The sequence below is a fragment of the Trachurus japonicus genome, chromosome 9 (genome assembly GCF_045865225.1).
Source record: "Trachurus japonicus isolate A0001 chromosome 9, Traja_1.0".
Lineage (NCBI taxonomy): Eukaryota > Metazoa > Chordata > Actinopteri > Carangiformes > Carangidae > Trachurus > Trachurus japonicus.
The window spans coordinates 25,459,005-25,480,083 of record NC_140915.1 but is presented as its reverse complement, the minus strand read 5'-3'; the positions used below and the strand labels follow the sequence as shown (position 1 = coordinate 25,480,083).

At 42.3% G+C, this 21,079-nt stretch overlaps 1 protein-coding gene across 4 annotated transcripts; it reads left to right on the top strand.

The window, feature by feature from the left end:
* Window positions 1-752: 752 nt before the first annotated feature.
* On the top strand, window positions 753-20,397 carry LOC146981568 (transforming acidic coiled-coil-containing protein 1-like). 4 transcript variants are annotated; one of them, XM_085786943.1, is made up of 13 exons: window positions 753-1,107; window positions 9,616-9,707; window positions 12,376-12,790; window positions 14,320-14,374; window positions 14,486-14,555; window positions 15,484-15,536; window positions 16,456-16,590; window positions 16,924-17,000; window positions 17,238-17,281; window positions 17,444-17,604; window positions 18,103-18,209; window positions 18,328-18,448; window positions 18,582-20,397. In XM_085786943.1, exons 1-13 carry the CDS (start codon window positions 1,043-1,045, stop codon window positions 18,648-18,650), a joined length of 1,464 nt encoding a protein of 487 aa, XP_085643069.1. In that variant the 5' UTR covers window positions 753-1,042; the 3' UTR covers window positions 18,651-20,397. The 4 variants fall into 4 exon arrangements, with proteins under 4 accessions (XP_085643069.1, XP_085643070.1, XP_085643067.1 ...); XM_085786944.1 differs by having other exon boundaries at window positions 801-1,107; window positions 16,459-16,590; XM_085786941.1 differs by lacking the exon at window positions 753-1,107 and adding an exon at window positions 7,376-7,866.
* Window positions 20,398-21,079: the final 682 nt, after the last annotated feature.

Below are 21,079 nucleotides of genomic sequence, written 5' to 3'. Positions count from 1 at the left end.
TTATCTCAGTAGGATCATGCATCGACCATACACTACCTTTTTCTTCTCTTTTCTTCCTCTAGCTGTTGGTTAAAGAGTAGCCTATCTAACTAACTTTTCACGTGTTTGGGGTTATCTTACTCAGCCTCTGTCAGCCTAGATGAAGCCCCTTCTGTCACACTGATTGCATTGTTTGATCTGCATTTGAAGGGATATCCTGTTAGGTTACAGGGCAAAATCTAACTGATGAGCTTAGCAAATTAATGTATTCAGCTTTAACTGTGTGTGTGTGTGTAACTGTAAGGGGCTGCAGGGGTGGGCTCTGGGTCACAGCAGGTAGTGGGATTGTGGTACAACAACAAGTGGAGCTGTGTTTTATGCCGCCAACTCTCCCTCCATCACCACCCTCCCTCCCCCTGGATCTCAGATGTGGTATTCAATTCAGCTGACTGACAATAGAAGAGACTCTTTCTCTCTTGAACAATACTCTCACCCCTGCCAGATACCCCCCCACCCCACCCCGGCCCACCCCATGACACACACTCTCCATCTCCCCTCCTCCCACTCCTTGGACTCTAAGTGGTCTTTAAACTGCCCCCTCCCCACACACACTCCACCTCCTAAAGGCTGTGCATTGCCTAACAAGTGAAAATAATCTGCCTCTGCTATGCATGTATATTTGAGTGTGTGTGTGTGTGTGTTTGAAAGAGAGAGAGAGAGAGAGAGATGATGGCGGGTGAGGTGAAGTGGAGCTAGGAGGCGGGACCGACAGCAGAACCATTCATGTGTGTCTATTGGTACTCCTGAGTGTTTTAGCCTGTACAGCATCAACAGAGGCGGTGAAAGCGGAAAGACGAAGACGAGGAAGAGGAAGAGGAAGAGGGAGAGGAGAGGCTGGTTGATTAAATAATAACTAGTCAGTCATGAGAAGCGGTGCGTTGTTTGGCTTGGACGTTGAGTCAAGCTGTTCGGAGGAGAAGCAGAGGTGAACCTTGGGAGGGGGAAAGGACACACGGGGCATCTGAGACAAGACACAACACACACACGCTTGGCTGTTGTTGCCATGGGGGGCTCGCTCAGCCAGAGCAGGAAGAGCTCCATCAGCTCTCCAAGGAAGAAGAGCAGCATGTAAGATGATACCCTTCATTGTTTGTCTGCGTGTGCCGGTGTGACTGGACACTCAAATAGTTGACCAAGTTGATCAATCTTGATCAATTTCGCCCTTGAGATTGTTTTTGTGTGTGTGTGTGTGTGTGTGTGTGTGTGTCTGAACTGGGTGCTTCTGTATCGGAGTGTGTGAGAAGGGAAGTTGAAGGGCAACGCTGGGACCTTGATGTTTCCCTAAAAAGCCACGGGAGCTTCCCAGCTGGACTTGAGAGCATATCAGTCCATCACGCAGCTCATCATCACACAGCCACTGTTGCTATGCTAGTTTGAATACTCTTTTACGTATTCAAATGAGCACACAGCCACTGCTGCTGTACTAGTCTGTCTGTTTTGTTTTTTCTCACCTATTCAAATCTACAGAGAGCTGGAGGAGTCACAGGGCAAGGCAGGAGTGGTACGGCTGATACCATTAGCAGAGAGGCTAATGCAATGAGCATGAGTTGAACAGATCATGCCCCTGAAATTAAGACAGCGTCCCAACCTTCCTTTCAGTTTTGACGTTATTATAGTAGTAGCTTTTAGAATATAATAAAAGAAGAGATAATGCTTCTGCCAGCAATTAATTATGCAACTGTGACCCTAATTCTAAAGTGGTATTTTAATCATCATACAAGCTGCACGGTTTATATCTGTTAAAATGTCACCATGGATTTCTGTTCTTTTCATGCAGTATGCTTGATGTCCTTAGTGTGTATGTGTAATGTATGAACTGCAGCTATCTGAAGGCTTCCTGTTTTAAAAATGAAGGGAAAGGACATGGAGATGTGGTTGCACTCTGGCATTGGTCAGAGCTCGAAAGCATTTAACCACAACACTCCCTCTTCTTTTCTTTTTTTTCTCCCTCTAATCCTTTCTAACAGAGTAAGTCCTTTCACTTTGTCCTCCCAGTGATGCTTTTTATCTCCATTTACAAGCCTCTCTAAGCCCCTTGTCGTGGATCACAAGCGTCATATTACAGTGTTCACTCAGTGATGCGATGTAAGTCAAGGAGAGCAGTGGTGAGATGCCCCACTGTATAGAAGACGATGTTGTTTTGGAAATGGAAGAGAGATTCATACTCATTTGTTAAGGTCATTTTAACAAAAATCTCTCATCACCACACAAGCGTACTGTAGTCTTCTGCATACGTCTGTGTTTGTGTTAGGGCAGGTGGGGGTTGGGGTCGTCCCTGTGGGAAAACTGGGAAGCCAACCAATGCCGTGGGATCGCAGCTTTCAGCTTTTGTTCTAATTTTAGTCTGCTTCATCATCCTTTTTATGTCTTAACTGGAGCAGTCTTGGATGCAGTTTGGACTTCCTGTTCTCCAAAAAAAAACCCTGAACATCAAAACTGTTCCCCACTTGGGAAAATAGCCGAGCTGTATTTGGAGCTCATTTCTTGCTGCAGATATGAAATCAGGCCAATGTCGGCTGAAAAATGTATGTTATCTTTAAAGAGACAAATGTCACGAATATGAAAACAGGCACAAAATTTGAGCTTGTTCATCTACATTATGCATAAGCCTTCACTGATGAGCCTCGGCAGCATGAAAGTGAAACTCACTGCTGAATAATGTTGAAGTTAATGGCTGAAAATCTTCACAATGTTGTTGTTGTGGACTGTGTAGCCTACACATCGCTGTTTAAATCACAGTCCAAAACAAAATAGTAATTGAATGAAAAGCATTTTGAACAGAAATGTCATTTTCTCCAACTGAATTTAAAAAGGCAAAGAATAGTCTTATTTTGTCATGGTACAAAAAAAACTACAACTAGCCTACTACGACTAGTGATAAATAATGAATAAAAATGAAAAATAAATAATCAAGAATAGGGGCACACACATATTGCACTGTTGATGAATAGAATAATGAATGAAAGAAACACTCCCTTATTGCACTTAAAGAAAATTAATAGTGATAATGTCCAAACAATTAAGTATCTGTGAATGGAAACATCATAAAGTAGAGCAGTAGGGGGTGTGTCGTCTCCCTGCTACGGTGCATGTGTGCACAATGCACATGCACTATTGTCTGGGAATTGTGTGCTCTTGTGTCCCTGTTGTAGTAGCTAACAATAGCTCGGTCGGTGTCTCTACATGACTTCTCTCTGGAAAACTCCTCCTCTCTTTCTCCTTTACTGTCTCACTCCGTCTCTTTTGTTTTAACTGTCAGTCAAGTTATTCTCGTGTACTGAGGGATGGCGAATGCCTCGGCTCCATTCAGTCCAACTCAGCTCGCTCTGATAGGCTGATCTCAGAGATTTCAGGGATGTGAATGTGGCTGTGGTTCCCAAAAGCCCATCAAAGACGTTGTAGCAGCTGTCTCTCTCTCTCTCTCTCTCTCTGTCTATGCAAAGCTGCATTTTAATATCAGAATCAGCCAAAGGTGGTAAATATCATCTGCTGTGCTACCTTCCTGCCTGCCTGTCTGTGTGTGTGTGTTGTCTATATGCATGTCTCCGTTGTTTAGCACACTCGTCGTGACCCCTTCCCAAATGGTTGCCATGGTGAAGCCAGAGATCCTGTCAACCCTGTTTAAACTCTCAAAGCGAATGTCAGGTCTCCCGTGTGTTATCTTGCTTTCTCTTTCACATCTGTTCTTTCTTTGAGCTTTTATCTTGATGAAGAAAAAATTAGGTATTTCTTTGAGAGGGGTCATTGTATCTGAACGGATGGCTGAATCTGATGCTGCTGTTTTTTTGTTATTTTGTTTTATTCATGAGCAATCTGGGCAATAGTCCAATATTGACCACTAGATGGAGCCATAAAACAAGGCAACAAACAACCCAGCAATGTTATTGTCTTCATATCAGATTCACGAGAGTCTATCAGAGCGACAGGAAGAGGCAGTGATTCAGTTATAGACTGAAACTTTCAAAAGCTGAAATTTAAAAAGTTATTCTACACAGGAGAAAATGAATACCCATGGGTTTAATCTCAGTCAGAATGAGTCAAAGCTCACATGATATGAGTATTGCACTCATCTTTTAGAGAGACTTTTTTGACAAAAATCTATAACAATTTGTGAAACAGTACAACACAACACATCAGAGCTCCACTGACGCTGACTAAAAGATATAGTTTGATGATGAAAAGGCATCACTTGGTACATGCATTCATGTGCAGCCACTACTTGAAACGAGACTCGAGAGTCAAATCTAAAATTAAAAGAATAAAAAGCTGTGATTACTCTCCAAATTTGAAAATGTTGGACAAACGACACACTCACAACTCCGTTATTTTGAGATGTGGATATAAAAAAAAAATGTGGATGGCACTGGATGAAAGGTCATGATGAGATTACATTGAAAATCAAAGCAGCTGCTTTCCCTCGGTGATTTGAATGTGCATGCAAAAATATATCCAAGTTTTTGTCTGTGTGTTAGTAGAAGAAGCTGTTTTCAAGATACCTTGTCTGGAAAGTGAAATCATTTTATCACAAAGATGCAAATGACCACCAAAAACATTCATGTTCATCATCAGGGGACAGGGAATTAGAATCATTTCTTAAAGATACCTTGTTATGGACCATAGTGTCGGTTAGGGAGAGATGGCGTCTCATTGGTGGGGCTAAATGAAGGATCAAGGCTGGTTGACCTTCTGCTGTAATGCAGGGGGATTGAGAGCGGAGATAAACGGTCTGTGGTAGTTGTCGAGAAGCTTCTCCGATTCCCTCTCTGTATCTGTGCACGACACTCACCCTCACACACACACACACTCACATAGTTATCTCATGCTGTATCGCATCACTTCTGTTGTGGCTCACAGACATGTTTATCATCGCCGATTTATTCTTAGCTCATAACCACACATGCCGCCATCAGTCAAAAAGTAATTGGTGATTACGGTTGTGCATTCTTGGTGGATTAACTGACAGCAAACATAATTGCTGTAGTTTAATAGGCCTGTGTGTGGTGGAGTGTGTCTCTTTATCTGCCTTTCTAGTCTATGTGCTAAGGTGCCAGCTGTAGATCACATAGGGTGTATATGTATGTATGTGTGGGCTTTGCCACTGTTAACGCTGTGCGCTATTTGTGGTTTCGAGGTATTACATAAGATCTGATTCTTTTCCCTCTTTCTGTTTTTCCTCCTCTTCTCTGCCTGTGGTTCATGACTCTGCTGTAACCAGGGACATTCCCACTCTGTCTGTCTTCTAGTGTGTTGTCTCCCTCTGTGTAAATACATGTGTTTTTTTTTTGTTTTGTTTTTTTTTACAAGTTTATAGCTTCAAGGTGTCGCATGGTAAAACTGTTTGTGCAAGGAAGGATGTTCATTAAGTCTGAATGTGCTGCTCGAGGGGGCTCTGTTAGTTTCGGGCAGGTCTCGTCCTCTGCAAGACAGACAGGTTTGTCCTCTCAGCTGTTCCAACTGACAGATAAGGAGGGAAAGGAGGCCATGTCAGGAATGTTAAAGACACTCAAACAAATGTGAAAGTCTCAAGACTCTGGTCCTGCCCCAAAACTCACTTTCTGTCCCTTTGATTTCCAAATTACCACCATCCTCATTGTCTTGCTGTCTGTTTCTCCCCCTCATTTTAATTGATGCAGTTTTCCATCTGTCCTTCTTGCCTTTTAATTTGCTCCATTTTTCCATCCAGCCATCACAGGGCCCCTTTCTCTGTGTTCACCAGTGTGTGACATTATTTGCGCATGTGTATGTGCTTTTTTTTCTTCTTAATTATCTGAACTTGTCTCTGTGTACCAGCTCAGTGGGAGCTGTTTTAGAGCCCTCTGCCTTTCCTTGCAAGTGTCTCGTGTGAGCAGTAAACAGCAGGAAAGGTGCTTCAAAGTGCATATAAAAAGAAAAGCATCTCTGCTCCTTGCTTTTTCTATCCCTGCTCACCTTTATCGCTGCGGCTGAACCATCCTCCCGTTATTAGATTAGTGATGGTCCATGTTTTTCAAAGAACATATCTCATCTGGCCTAGATACTCTGTGCATGTGTGTGTGTGTGTGTGTGTGACAGAGAGGGAGATGTATAAATGTGAAAGCCTGGACTTAAAGTTACATAAGCCATCAACGAACAGCCTCAGAGGCGCACATGTGAGTGGGTGTGTGAGCAGTGATGAGAGCTTTCATCCAAATGACTTTTAGTGTCGGTCCAGTTGGTATTTCCATCATTATTGTCCAATCTAGGTTTGCTTTATTGATTAGTTAGCTTTGTGTCCTGGATGTTTTCACTAAATGACAAGAGACCCTCTGTATGTTTGGTCACACACATCATGGATAAAACAGTGAATTCCCATACACATATTATAGGCGTATAAAGGCTGCATTGTTACGCCTTGCTGAAAATATCAGCAGTTTAATCACTCTTGTCTCCTCATGTTTATTAAGGGATAAAAGAGAACACGTGCTCTGTTTCAGGGAAGTGTCATGTCACAATCACAGTTCTCCACTGTCTCTGCCGTGGAGCAGCCGTGCCAAGTAAACAAACCATTAACAATCAAATTACTTTCAGATTACCCTTCAAACTCAGTGGGCTGTCCAGTCATGTCTGCACCAGCCTTTAGACTGTATGGCACCAGGGCAGTCGCTGAATTTAAGAGAAAATTCCTTCAGTTTGGTTCAATAAAAAAAAAGTCTGTCAAATGTCTGCAAGTGCTGATGCTAGTTTACAGTTTTATTAAATATGGGAAGATGCAGTTTTATTAGGGTCAGGGCCGTTGTATAGGGGAGAAAGGTGATGATAATTCGAGGGGCCCAGCACCCAGTAGGGCCCCCCAAAAAAACCCTGACTAATACTCATAGTAATGCTGCATTAGCATCAAAACAAAGTAGGCTAAATAAAAAAATGATAATACATTTGTAGTCGAACAAAAAAAGTGGAAAAGTCAGGGGCCCACTGTAGTATTCTTTCAGGGGCCCCAGAATTCCTAGCAACGGCCCTGTGTAGGGTATTGCAGTGGTTTTAGTTCATGACCATCATCTAAGATTATTCTAAAATGTTCTGAATGCTCCATCGTTTCTTTGCTCTCTCTTCTTTAGGGTCACAGACATCTGGTAGTCTCACTCTCCTTTGCATCTGAAAGCAACCGTCGCCTCTCCTCTCGCTGTAAGACCTTCAAAGAGTCAGGAAGGGGAAAGGCGAACCCCCCTAGCAAGCTAGGAAGTTAGCAAACACAGGAGAGCAGGGGCGAGCCGACGTCTGCTAACCAGCTGATTGTCCGTCCAGACAGAGCGCAGCGAGGGGAGAGGGAGAGAGAGGGAGAGGGAGGAGAGCAGAGAGGAGTGACTACTGATGCTCCAGTAATCTGCACTGTGTGAGTCAGTGCTGTGGTGAGCAGAGCAGCAGCAGCAGCAGCAGCAGAGCAGCAGCAGCGTGAGACACGTTTCACTCTCACAAACGTCAACAACACAGAAGAGCAGCATGGGAAATCTGAGCAGCTAGGCAGGAGGAGGAAGTGAGACAGCCATATAGCAAGAAAGCAGCGAGGGGAAGAGACAGATCGACAGCTTCTCCTTTTTTTTTTGTTGATGACAGCCCCCTTTTTTTTGTTGGAAGACTTTGGAAGCTCGCTGACCTGCCATTTTGATTGACAGATCAGTCTGAACTGATCCAGTGGAAGACAAAGTTGACTATTAAAGATTGGAGGTGGCATTACATCAGGCTTAGGACTTGACGTGGTGCAGGGATGTCCTGGTTGTCTCCGGTCCAGTGGGCGAAATGGACATGGTCAGCAGTGACTGGGAGTGCAGGAGATGATGAGCAGCCCAGAGCGGAGGAGGATGGAAAGGACAAGTAAGAGGGTTTGGCCACAGATGTTGATGTGTGTGAGAGAGTGTAGTCAGAGAGATCCTCCGTGTTTACAGCAGGATCAGTCTAAAGATATGAAATCAGAAAGGACAGATTTTTTTTATAGTGTTTGGACTCTAAGAGACTGATTGTGTATGTGTGTGGGTGTTTGTGTGATGACGACAGATTCCCTGAGTCATACTGACAGGTGGCGGATATATACACACACACACAGACACACACACACACAAACTGATTGATACTGTGGTATAGGCTTAGATTCTTTCCTACGCTGTGGATCCGAGTGACGGGGTCCGACTCCTGTCATCGGCTAAAAACATATTTTTAGCTACTGCCTTGTCCGTCTCTGTTTTGTTTATACAGTAGTACCATCGTGTCTTTATGAGAGACCAGATACTCAGGATCTGACTGTCTGGACCTGTTTTAATGTGTGTGTGTGTGTGTGTGTGTGTGTGTGTGTGAGGGCTGTTAAGCAGTTGGGAAACAGTTGCTGAAAGTTGGGGGAAGGGGGAAAAAAAAGCCACAGTTTCCAAAGCTTTTGATTTTTTTTTCCTGTCCATTTCCAGTTTCTAAGTAACCATGCAAGATCGCAACCATTGGGGCCATCTCTGGGACATGATTCAGTGTGTGTGTGTGTGTGTGTGTGTGTGTGTGTGTGTGGGTGCAGGGTGGATGGGTGGATGGGTGGGGGGTATGTACACTGGGATTAGCTCTGGATGGTGGTGTTGTGTGGAGCTGCAGAATGAGTGAATGTGTTTGTGTGAACTGGTATCAGAGACAGAGAGTGGTTGGATATTGGCACTGAGCTTTGTTCCGTCTTGTGCTGTTTTTCATTAGTGTGGACGTTTTGATGTGCTTTCAAGTGGCTGGGAATGGGTGCACACACAGACACACACAAACACACACACACCTCACTCTGTGTCTCCCTTCCTTTTTGTCTCTCCACAGTTTGGAAATAAATTTAGGCTGGGTGTCTAGGCAGCTGACACAGCAGACCAAAAGACTGTGTGTGTGTGTGTGTGTTGTGTGTGTGTGTGTGTGTGTGTGTGTGTGTGTGTGTGTGTGTGTGTGTGTGTGTGTTGTGCGGGACACAGTGTGTCCTTATTGAGGTCTAAAGGATGCAGGTGGTCTTGTAGGCCTTCACTTCCTCTCCTCTCCCTTCCTCTGACTTCCTTTAAAATAAAAGCAGCTTGTTTATTTTAAGCCACTTTGAACTCTAGATCTATTGTTTTCATGTCACTTAAAGAAAACAGAAGATTGATACTGGAAAGCCGGTGCTATTATTTGTTAGAGTAAATTTGACACTGCAACATGGACTTTCATTGTTATATGTACATCATTAGGTGGCTGTTTCTAGCATTTATAGGTTGTTATTTATACTCATCAGCACTTTCAATGCCTCTCTGTTCTCAAAGACAGTGGGCTGTTGTTTCAGAAGCGCTCTTCCAACTTTAAACCAGGCAATGTGATTTGTCATAATCACATGCTCCAAATCACTTTATGAGAATAGTCGTTACTGTTTTGTGCGTAATTTTTCTCAATTTCAGCACATTTTCAATTTCAAGATATCTTCTTAAGTTGTGGCCCTGATTTTCTTTTGCAGTCACTTTGTCTATTTCAGTCCATCTATGAGTTTTGTTCGTAATATTAAAAAAAAAAAAAAAAAAAAAAAAGGTTATTTAGAATAAAGGCGTAAAATAAATAATTTTCCTTCCTCTCTCTTTCTCCCCTCAGTTCAGACTCGGAGGGAACCTATGAGACTCCAGAGGCAGAGTCTCCGGGTGTTGTGAAGCTACTGAGCCAACTGGACAACTCCAACCACACAGGTGAGACCCAGGGCTCTTATACCCCTCCATCTCTACCAGTCTGTACAGGGACATCAGGTAGGGCTGGATACCAAGTGTTCAACTAAGTAGAAGTACTAAGTTCTTCTTTGGTACATCTGTGGAGTCCCAAAAAGCTAAAGCGAAAACAATAAAATAAACATGTGACAGAGGGTTGCTGTTGGACAGGCTGTGCCTCAGTCCAGCAAAGAGACTGTTGAACTAGCTTTCCTAGCACTGTAAAGCTCTTTGAGTGGTTGTTAAGTCTAGAAAATCTGGTTGCTTTATAAACGCAGTCCATACTTTTATATTGAAAAGCTGTGCATGAATGTTTTCAAGTCTTCCTCCAAGTAACGAGTATCAATAGGTCAGAAATAATTGTTTCCTGTGTCTGATTTTGGCATTTATGGCCATTTGTTATTTTAATGCTATTTATTTGCAAGCTTTTGCTATTGCTACATTACCAGTGTCTTAACAACTGTGGTTTAATTACCAGTCCAGAAGAAATGTTGATTTCAGCATCAAATTTCAGCTCACTCTGGTTTTGGCTGGACCGTCTCACAGAGGAGTTGACTGAACAACAAGCATCTCTCGGAGGAAGCATTATAACCTCTCGTCTAGTAAATGCAACAATGGTTGTAGCTCTTGGCAAGACTGGTAAACAGTTTTTCGAGTTAATATTGTAGCAATGGCTGATCTTACAAATAGCTCTTTTAAAGTTAGGGTCAGGCTGTTTGTCTTTCTTTCTGCTCAAACTGTCTCAAAACTTAAATGTAAGGTAAATTATATTTTCAGATTGCAATGTTACTTTGTATAACTCCATTTTCTGAGTAGTGTGACAATGCCTGCTATAGATTTGTGATACTGTGTGCATGAAAGGTTATTAGAAGTGTAAATTAGCTCTTTCCCATTAGACAGACCTGTCTGTGTGAAGCTGCCAAAGAGGTCCACTCACTGGTGTCCAAGCCCCCCGCTCCCCTAACCCATTTTGCCTTCAGCTGTCCTGCTTTACCCACACAGACACGAGCACCACACGTTACCATGGTGACAGATAATCTGGAGTGCATCTTCTGTGCTGAAACTAATGCTGTTATATGAGTTACGTTTGCAAGCTCGGTTTTCTTTATCCATCTACATTTCAGTAATTGATTGACATGTGCTGTATATGCGTGTTAGGATATCATTCGTCTGCACAGTATGGATGTCTCCGCTACTTAAATCAGACATGTTTTGACCACCACACATGGGATGCTGCTGTGCCAATAAATAACAAGAGATGAATCCATTTTGTATTGAATCCAGTTTTCAAACAATAAGAGTGTCCTTTTGTGATAAAACCGTCACATGGTCAGTCCAGATTGTGGTTCAGTTTTGTAAATAAAAGATCGACTGTGAAGAAATTGATAGTTTAGTTCACTATAATTAGACTCACAATGTTCAGGGCGCAATTGCTGCCTGTTCATGGGAACAACCACATACCACAACCTAATTGCATGTACCGTTGAACCAGGATGAAACATTAGACAGCAGTGTGCCTACCAATACTCTGTCTGTTTCTCTCTCACATCCCCCTCTGTCTCTTTTTCCTCTTTTTTGTTGAGTTGTGAAACTGTAGTAAAGCCTGATGTTGTTGTTGTTGCTAGGCCGCATGGTGGTGTGTGTACTCCCCATGACTGGGTGTGGCTCCTCTACATCTGCTCCTTGTCTCTGAAGGGTGTGTGTGCAGTGTTTTTGAGAGTCCCTGCATTTTGAGCAGAGAGAGGCTTTGCTGAAGTTACATCAGTTGACCGTGTGATGTAGTAAGTCACACGTAAGCCTTAGGTCACTGCTAACAGCGTGTGAACCTGTCACCCACCCAAGGTGAAACCACAATGTCCTCATTCATATTGTGCACGTTGCGAAGAAAAGCACAGGAGAGGGTCTTGTGGGTTTGTTATTGCGTGGAGCTGTGAGAGTTGGTCTGAGTGCATTTTTTTTTCAGTAACAGAGCATCCTGTGTTTCAGCAGAAATGTGACTCAACAGAGACTGGGTCTGCTGCTGTGGTCGTCAGCTAGCTGTTAACTTTGAGGACACAGGATGTGAAGTGGCGTGAGAGGAAGCCAGTAGCCATTTTAAGTGTTCTCACAGGAGAAGTAGAGGCCGTCTCCTCAGGGGTAAATCCCTGAATGACACATAAAATCATTGTGTAGCCACAGGATTGAGATGTTTGGTTAAATTGTTTAAGGGCACAGAGGAGGGCATAAGGTCTATTTTCTCTAGGACAGCCACTGAGTGGTTCCTCTATCTGTCATACTGCTCTCACAGTGTTGGTTTCAGTGAAAATGCTCTAAAAACCATCTGTATATGACCTATCAGGCACCGTACAGGAGAGAGATACAGTTAACAACCAACAGGAGAGTATAGGAGAAGTATTGAGCAGCAAAAGCTCTGGGTGTATAGGCCTACTGGGTGTGTAAGTCAGTCACTGTTTGAAAATATGTGCACCATATGAACTTCAAAAGCAAGTAGATGTCAGTGTTGTGGTCACAACTTGTTTCCGATTCCTCCAAGTGCCCCATAAAATCAGTTGATGTGAGTTTATAGGGGGAAAAGACAGGTTTATGGGTTTAAGAACAGAAAAATGTGGTTTATAAACGATCTCTCTCTTTTTTTTTTTTTTTTTTTTTACAGCTCCTCCTGATATTACAAACCACTTCCTGGACAAAAACTGTAACCAGGATGTTGGCACGGTCTCATTCCAAGAGGTTGATTCACTGAACAACCTTACCAGCTCCTCGCCAAACAACAGCGGCTTGAGTGTGGATCAGAACCTTAATTTCACCCTAAGCACAAAACCAGGGGAGGGCCTCTCCCCGTCTGCTCCTCTCCGGCCCCCGTCGCTGTCCGTCCTCTCTCCACTGAACAAACCCGATCCCTCGGAGGTGGATGATGAGGCTCCGGTGACGTCAGACTCCAGCCCAGACTCAAACTTGATCCCCAGTCATGACATCTGTGTGGACCCAGATTTGCTCAATGGCAACATAAACTCTGACACCGTGCTGTCAAATACAAAACTCACCTGTGACACCAGCGACACCATAATAACGTGAGTATAGAACATTATCAAACAAACATACACAGAGGCCATTCCTCTCCAGTTACCGATCATAATCATCCTCTTTACAGTCAGTGGCTACATTCACTGAATCACTGTGACTCACAGATTTACTGGCTGGAAAAAACGGCCCTGCTCTCTTTTATGGCTGTAGAAAACAGAAGTGAATGCTTCCTATTGTGCACAGTGAACCTGAAGGGATCAGACTGTTCTCATTTTAACAAACCGTCGTGACCTGTTCTGGTCTGTCAACTATTGTTTCTCTTCTAAGTCCATTCATTCCTCTCCAGCGTTATTATAGTTTTTAATGTTTTTATTCCTGTTATTTTTTTTATTTAGAATTTGAGTTCACTTTCATTTTAGCTTAGTTGTTTGTGGGGTTTGTTTTGCATTTGGTTGCTGATTTAGGGCAGATTTTAAATATTCAGAGCTGGGTGGAGTACTCTTGTGTTTGCTGACAGAAACTACTCTTTACTGTAAGTGGCAAAGAGACATTAACGTGTCAAACAGTGACCTCTTGTGGTTTGTTTCTGTTATTGTTCTGCTTAAGGAGTGCCACCCATGTTACTGTACAGTGTGCACTGAGTTTATTTATGTGCATCAGAAGATTTATGTTGGAACAGCTCTTTGAATGACTCCAACATCTCTAATTTTAAATATTTGAAGTATCTCTCTATGACTCTCTTGCCAATACGAAATTATCAGAAGACAATTAAATGGCCCAAAATGCTTAATTTTGATTCTTTTTTTTATTTTCTATTGCAGATTTAAAAGTTTTTTGAGGACGTTTTTGACTTTCATTGATGCTTTATTTTATAGTTCAACAAACAAAACTCTCACCAGTGCTAGTTTTTGTCTTGACTTTCTGTTTACTAAACTATAATAACCCTGCACTCATTTTCTGTTTAACCTAACCCCTGTCCCATCCTCCCTTGTGTCTTTCTTTCCTTTTCCCTCCCAACCTGTCATTCTGACCCCCTCCTTTCTGTGTGGCATCAGGACTGCAGAGCAAGTCCATTTCCTCTGTGTTCTGTTGTAAGTACTGTGTAGCTGTGTGTGCAGACGTGTGTGTTTCTGTAATTTGCTATGACTGAATACAAGTCCAGTGTCATTCCACAGTCTGCTGTGTCACTCACTTGACCTAGATTTCCCTTCGGCCTCAAAGTGAAGGTGGGGGGAAAAACTGAGGAATAGATTTAGAAAGTGGAGGAGAGAGAGTGTTAATAGGAACCTTGTAATTTCCCTCTAATGCCCTGTGCAACTGTTGTTGCTCCTATTTCAAATTGGCAAACACCGTCAGCATTAATCAGCTTTTTCTCCTGCATAATTCAGCACTTTTAGCAGAGCATGGAAGATCAGGCCACACGCATACACAGAGCAAAGCAATGAGGTCTGACCATGAGGCTTTCTATCTGTCCTGCTTTTTCTTTGCAACGTTACACCTGCTCACATGCACCCACATGGAGAGATACGGTCTGTTTTGTCTTAACGTTGGTATTGTGTTTGACCTTCATCCTCAGGAACTCCTGTAAGATGAAGCAGAACCAGCTGATGCAACAGGACTTTGCTGGACAGGTAAGAATGGGAAACGTGTCTACTGCTCACTTTCTAAGCAACAGCTGGCTCATGTGCTCCCGACGAACTACTTTCAGTCAGTGTGGTTGACTTTGCTCGCTGTCGTTGAAGGAAGACCATCATGGAGGCCATGCCACAGATGAGGAGAAGCTGGCGAGCAAACCAGACAAGGACCAAAGCAGTGAGTAAAAGGATCAATGAGTATTGATTTTAGTGCTTTGTCCATAATGTCTGCATTTCTGAGAGCCACCCAGTTACAGCACACATGAATACACTAATGAATGGCTCCGTTGTTAGTCAGCTCGGTGAGGCACTCGTGGACAGAGATCAGATAACTGGATGTTAAATTTTAGACAGCTTGCTTTAGCTTCCCTCAGGGCAAATAATCAGCCATGCTCGATCGATACCGCACAGCGAGAAGGTCATCTTTGGCTTACTGTTACAGACACACTCACACAACATTAATCATTAACTTCGCGTATCATTTTGTGCCGCATTTAAACTTGTGACTTTGCACGTCGTGAGCACAGAGACTGTACAACAACACAAACTGTTTCCTCTGCTGTGTAACGGCTACTGTTTGTTTGTTTTTTTACTACTGAAATGATTTCTCAGAGCATATGTTTTTAAAGACTGTCGGAGCTCTTTTTTATTTGGCTTTTTACACAGTAAAAACACAGAAAGTTATTTACATGCAAGAAAAGCTGCTTCCTTTGTTTTTAGAAATAGTTCTGCACAAATGTCTGGTGTCTGGCGTAGCCATTTGAACTTGTCTTTAGTCATCATAACATAAAATAAAAACAAAAATGATTATATCAACACCAAAGACTTTAGTATTCAGACTCAAGCTTTTTCCTTGAAGTAATGAAATGCAGCTCACCACTGCAGTTACCAAGAGTCAGTCATGAGAACAAATGACGGCATCTCATTCAGGTTGCAGTGAAATCAGACTCTACAACTCAGGAAAACGTTTGTTTTTGTGACATATTTTAACGTTGACCCTCATGTACTGCTGTGTGCCTGTCCTGTTGTTGAACTATATTAAATTACAGACCACAGCATCAACATCACAAATTTCTTCATAACATGAGTTTGTTGCTTTCTTCCAGTCCAAGACTGCCATGTGACATCCAGCCCTGAGGAGTCAGACTGCTGCTCTGTGGTGAGGAAATATTACATTAGCCATTTTAGTAATTTCCCCTACATCGTCTGTGCCAGGCCTACGTACGGTTCATTTAATTATCATCACAGTCCTACACTATCATTCATACTGTATCTGATTTACTCTACTTCAGCACCTCTGATTATGATTCCTCCCTAAAACCACTAGGTGGGGCCGGTGCACTCATTTATACGTAGGTCAAACTGAACCGTCACCATCAGCATCAAGGAAAAAACAGCTATGACAAGTCCAGACGTGTCCTAGTGTTGCTTGACGCTGTAGTGTTAACAGTGGCCGCTCCACTTCTCTCAGTATGTGTGATTTGAATGGGTGACCTTTACACTGTGAATGAAAGACTGTCCAAGCAGTTGTGTGTTGTGACTCCAGAGTAGATAAAATGATTGACTGTATACAAACTACAAAGCTGCAGCATGATCGTCCATCTGATAGGATGACTGCGGTGTGCTGTAGGACAGCAGGGGGTGCTTAGTGTCTGGCACCGCGTTCATGTCCTCAGGTGACAGATGGATTTAGATTATCATACAGGAGATTAGAAGATGAGTGTTATAATCCAGGTAAGGACAAAATGAGAGAGGAGAGAGACGTGGGGGAAGAGAAGAAGGAGGACTGAGATGTTTGAGAACACCCATTAAAAGGCAAGGCGGGCATGAAGCGAAACATGAGGGGGAGAGATGTCTAAGAGAGAAATAACAGACAGGAAATTCTGCACCTCATACTACATAGTATAGTTTGCATTGGTAATATTTAGAATATAAGAGGGAATATTGTTTTAAATACCTTTGTAAGACAATTGTAGTAATATCTTTTTTTTTTTTAAAGTGTAGGTGGGCTAACCCTCCAATAATAATGCTTGATATGTAAAGCAGTTGACTGATTCCACTCTGCCCTCTGCCCTCAGCAGTACGAGGACACGTGCAAACTGAAGAACAAGTCAAGGGGAAGTGAGATGCAGAAAACAGGAAGTCAGGTCCTGGACTCCATCTGCATCAGTGAGGCTGAAAAGCAGGCCGTTCTCACCCTCATTAGAGAGGAGGTACACACTTTTAACTGCTCACACATCCAACATGAAACATGTCGTACGTGTTTGTCAAGTACATGTGTGTGATAATGTTTTTGTTTGGGTTTTTTTCAAATGTGGGTGTATGTTTTCAATGTCTGGTGGTGTACAATTGTGTGCTATATGTGTGACAGACAATAAAGGCATCTATCTATCTATCTATCTATCTATCTATCTATCTATCTATCTATCTATCTATCTATCTATCTATCTATCTATCTATCTATCTATCTATCTATCTATCTATCTATCTATCTATCTATCTATCTAGTTTTATTTGTACACTCACAGTCACCATCTTGCTTTCAGATCATCACTAAAGAGGTGGAAGCCAGTGACTGGAAGAAGAAGTACGAGGACTGCAGACAAGAAGTCACTGAGATGAGGTCAACAAACATGTTTCTGCATAATGTTTCTCAACTCAATAATCATAAAGAAGTGACCATGATTTACTTTGAGTGTGTCAACATCTCACATTAGGTTGGGTAAAATGAGGTTTTGACACGCTCAAACACAACTGGATAATTTTGTCAATTTCGATATTACTAATTAATAACTTGTGTCTTTTAGTTTTGGGCTGTAGTACAAGAGTTTAAGACCTTTCATGTTTTGTCTTATTGCAGGAAGATCGTTGCAGAGTATGAAAAGACAATTGCTCAGATGATCGGTGAGTAGAAATTTCGGATGATGAAATCTACACTGAAAAGTACATTTATGTTAAACGTTTTGTTAAAACCACGCATTTCACTGTTACAGTGTGATGTGTCAAGATACAAGAAATCATTTATTAAGCACTTCACAGTAATGCCTTCTTCTCCCCTGCCCTCAGAGGATGAGCAGCGCAACAGTGTGAGCTCCCAGAAGGCTTTGCATGCTCTGACGATGGAGAAGGAAGCCGCCCTGGCAGATCTGAACTCTGTGGAGCGTTCGCTATCTGACGTGTTCCGGCGTTACGAGAACATGAAGAGCACCCTGGAGGGCTTTAAGAAAGTAAGGACTCCCAGGACAAGTTGGTGTCTGGATGACTTTTGGTAGGAAGTGTCGCTTTCACGTGCTGAGATGATCAGCTGACACTGGAAAGAAAGTTAAGGTCTGAATAAAGCTAGAGCTGGGATCAGTGTTTGTCTAGAAGTGAGTGCTTAAATTGAGCGTTCCTGGCCGTCAGTCAGTGTTCGCTCCCTCAACAAATACCACACAAAAACCCCCTGGATTAAAGCAATGTGTGCCCAAATCTTGACCCTTGTTTGACTTCTGGGGAAGCGGACAGCTGCGGTGAATATACTGGGCAGCATCCAGCTGCAAATGTGTGTAACTGCAGGAATTCAGAAAGATTAGAAGGAGGAGATCCCACAGTGTTTAGAGAGGGAAGAATTCCCGCTCTTTAACTCAGGTCAAGACAAACATGAGGATACTGTCGGGATGAGCGATGATATATGTGCTCTCTCTATGTTGAATAACACTGTGGCTGATCCCTGTTTCCACAAACAGAATGAAGAGGTGCTGAAGAAGTGTGCTCAGGAGTATCTGGCCAGAGTCAAACAGGAGGAGCAGAGATACCAGACACTTAAAGTCCATGCTGAGGAGAAACTCGACAAGTATGTGGAGACTGAAAGGAAATCTGTTTCAACAGACCAAATTCTTGTATTTTGGGGGTTTGAGATGCGGTTATATATCGAACGTTTACTAATTTTTCTCATTCCTCGCCTCACTCAGGGCCAATGAGGAGATCGCTCAGGTGCGTGCTAAGTCCGGCTCAGAGCACATGGCGCTCACCGCCACCCTGAGGAAGGAGCAGATGAAGAATGAGTCTCTGGAACAAGCTCTGCAGCAGAAGGTCAGAGGCATCCTCGCCTTTCAGTCCATCATAAGACCATTTTAATGTCCTCTTCACAAGGAAATTCTGTGCTGGGATTTAGTATATATGGATGTAATAAATAACTTCTTCATCCTTTGTTGTTTTGTGACAGAATCAAGAGATCGAGGAGCTCACAAAGATCTGTGATGAGCTGATTGCCAAAATGGGAAGAATAGACTGAGAGACGATTCCTGTGGATCAGCTGCTGCCGTCCCTCTGGTCCTGCCTACAGTGACGCCCTGTGCATGCCCCCAGCCAAAAAGCAGCTCCTGTTCCCTGTGCTAAGCCCTGAGTCTCAGAGACTGCTCTGTACAAATTTATAAAGTAACTTCCTGTCCACTACTGTTGCACTACTTGTGATCAGAATCAAGAAGGTTCTGTAAATTATAGTTATTGTGGGGACTTTGTTATATGTGGTCACTGTGTTTTGCATTAGTTGCACATTATGAGGTCATCCGGACCCCTTGTGCTTTCATCCACCAGCGAACAACAACCCGCTTGTGACTCAACTTAAATTCCCAGCAGCTTAACGGCTAAATTCCTAGCATAATGCCCCTGCAGGATGACATCAGATTTAATGCGAGCTGGGGTTGTTTTGGAGTTTCGCATGGGCGTTTGACGAGGATTGTTTAAAAAGCAACAATAGAATAAAATGTATTTTTTATAATGTAAGCAAAGAGTTTACCCTGAGAGAGAGAGAGAGAGAGAGAGAGAGGATATTTTGTGGGGGCAGAATGAGGTCAGGGTTAAAGTCAAGCTGCACAAGAGCTGAAGAAAAGGATTTAGGAGTGGTTGAGGAAGTACATCAGTCAGGCTTCAAGGGCCTCGGTTTGTTCAGGAGTGACACGGAAACAAGAAGGAATCTGAACCACATTTCAGTGAAACTAAAGCTCCAGCTTCTTTACCTGAGTTTCACTACAACACAGATGTTAAAGGTTCTGCAGAATATTTATCATGCACAGAGAAGTGTAATCACCTGACATTCATGAACTTCCCTGTGACTCTATAAACTTTGTGGCATTGTCTTTTCTGATCCAGAGACAATAAGTAAAAATCAACTCCACAACTGGTCACAATCTGTCACAGGGGAAGACATAATGGCACTATATTTTGTTGAAGATATTAATATGCAGTATGACACCATTGTTTTTAAACCATCACTGTCAAGAGCGTACGCTAATCATATTTACCTCTTACCACAAATTTAAGAAAAGAGACTGAACAGCTTCAGAAGATAATTACTGTATGAGGGTTATTCAACACATCAGTCTGCTTTTTTGCATGTTTATTTGCGTTTCTCAGGATTCAGATTGTTTTCTTAACACGCCAGTAAAACCAGTTGTGTTGGGCACAGTGCTTTAGTAATGGAGGTTGTCACATAACTGGGTATTGAAATATTTCTGAACCAATGCCAATGATGAAAACGACAACAAGAAAACACCTTTTTCAATTCTTGCCTTTTTCTACAGAAAGCTTACTTAAGGTTTAACAGAAACTATTTACCTTGACAAAATACAATGTAGAAGTTTCAACTCTTGTGATTTTAATCAGGCAATATTTGGTTAAAGAAAATAAAACTACAAATGGGTGAGTATTTCTATTTTATTGATACTTTGAGTTGGTCACTATTGAAAAAAAAGTTTTAAAACCTGATATCCAGCTTCCAAACCACCATGAAAATCCACTTATGACACAAACCCACTGATGTGCCACAGTTTATATCTGTGCCATTCTAATGTCACATCATCTCCTTGTTTTTAATATTTTTAATATTGTTTTGTCACTTTAGCCCCTTTCTTGAGTTTTTGTTTGCATTTGTAAATTAGAAATGGTGATCTCACACGTGTTGACATTGCAGACTAACAGTGAGTGTGTGAGTGTGTGTACATTTGCCTAAATAAACATAAATATAATTTGTTTTACTACAAGTTGTGTGTGTTTCTTTTGTTTGTTCAGTGTGTGTGTGTGTGTGTGTGTGTGTGTGTTGTGTTTGTCTGCATGTGTGACATGGTCTCAGCTGTAGCCTCAGTCCCAGTAATGATGCACTAGTGTTTACATCAGACCCAACACCATTACACTAACATTTTACTTTTACCATTGGCTATTTATTGTCACTCTTTTTATTTTACTATTTATTACCTCAAACTCCTTATTTTAATCGTTTTATTTAATTTATTTAATCTTTTATTCTCTATGCACTATTTTATGAACTGATCTGTTGTTGTTGATGAATGATGACTGATTGTGCAGCTGAGAAACTGAATCTATCTATCTATCTATCTATCTATCTATCTATCTATCTATCTATCTATCTATCTATCTATCTATCTATCTATCTATCTATCTATCTATCTATCTATCTATCTATCTATCTATCTATCTATCTATCACTCGCTCATCCCGTTACGTCCACACTGTCAGACAAGTGTCAGTAGATACAAAAACAGTGTTTTAGAACCAATCCTCCAGCAAATGACCTCAACTTTCTGCTGCTCGCTGGGCTGATGGCTTGATAACGACGTCTCTCTGTTAAAGCTTGCTGGGTTAAGTCTATTACTACAGGGTGCTGCCTGTGCAGCATAGATGGAGATTACAGAGATAAGACCTTAA

Coding starts and splice junctions, on each gene's coding strand:
- LOC146981568 (XM_085786941.1), top strand. CDS start 7,760: ATGTCCTGGTTGTCTCCGGTCCAGTGGGCGAAATGGACATGGTCAGCA. Junction 16,591..16,923: donor TCACCCTCATTAGAGAGGAG/GTACACACTTTT, acceptor TCTTGCTTTCAG/ATCATCACTAAAGAGGTGGA. Junction 18,449..18,581: donor AACAAGCTCTGCAGCAGAAG/GTCAGAGGCATC, acceptor GTTTTGTGACAG/AATCAAGAGATCGAGGAGCT.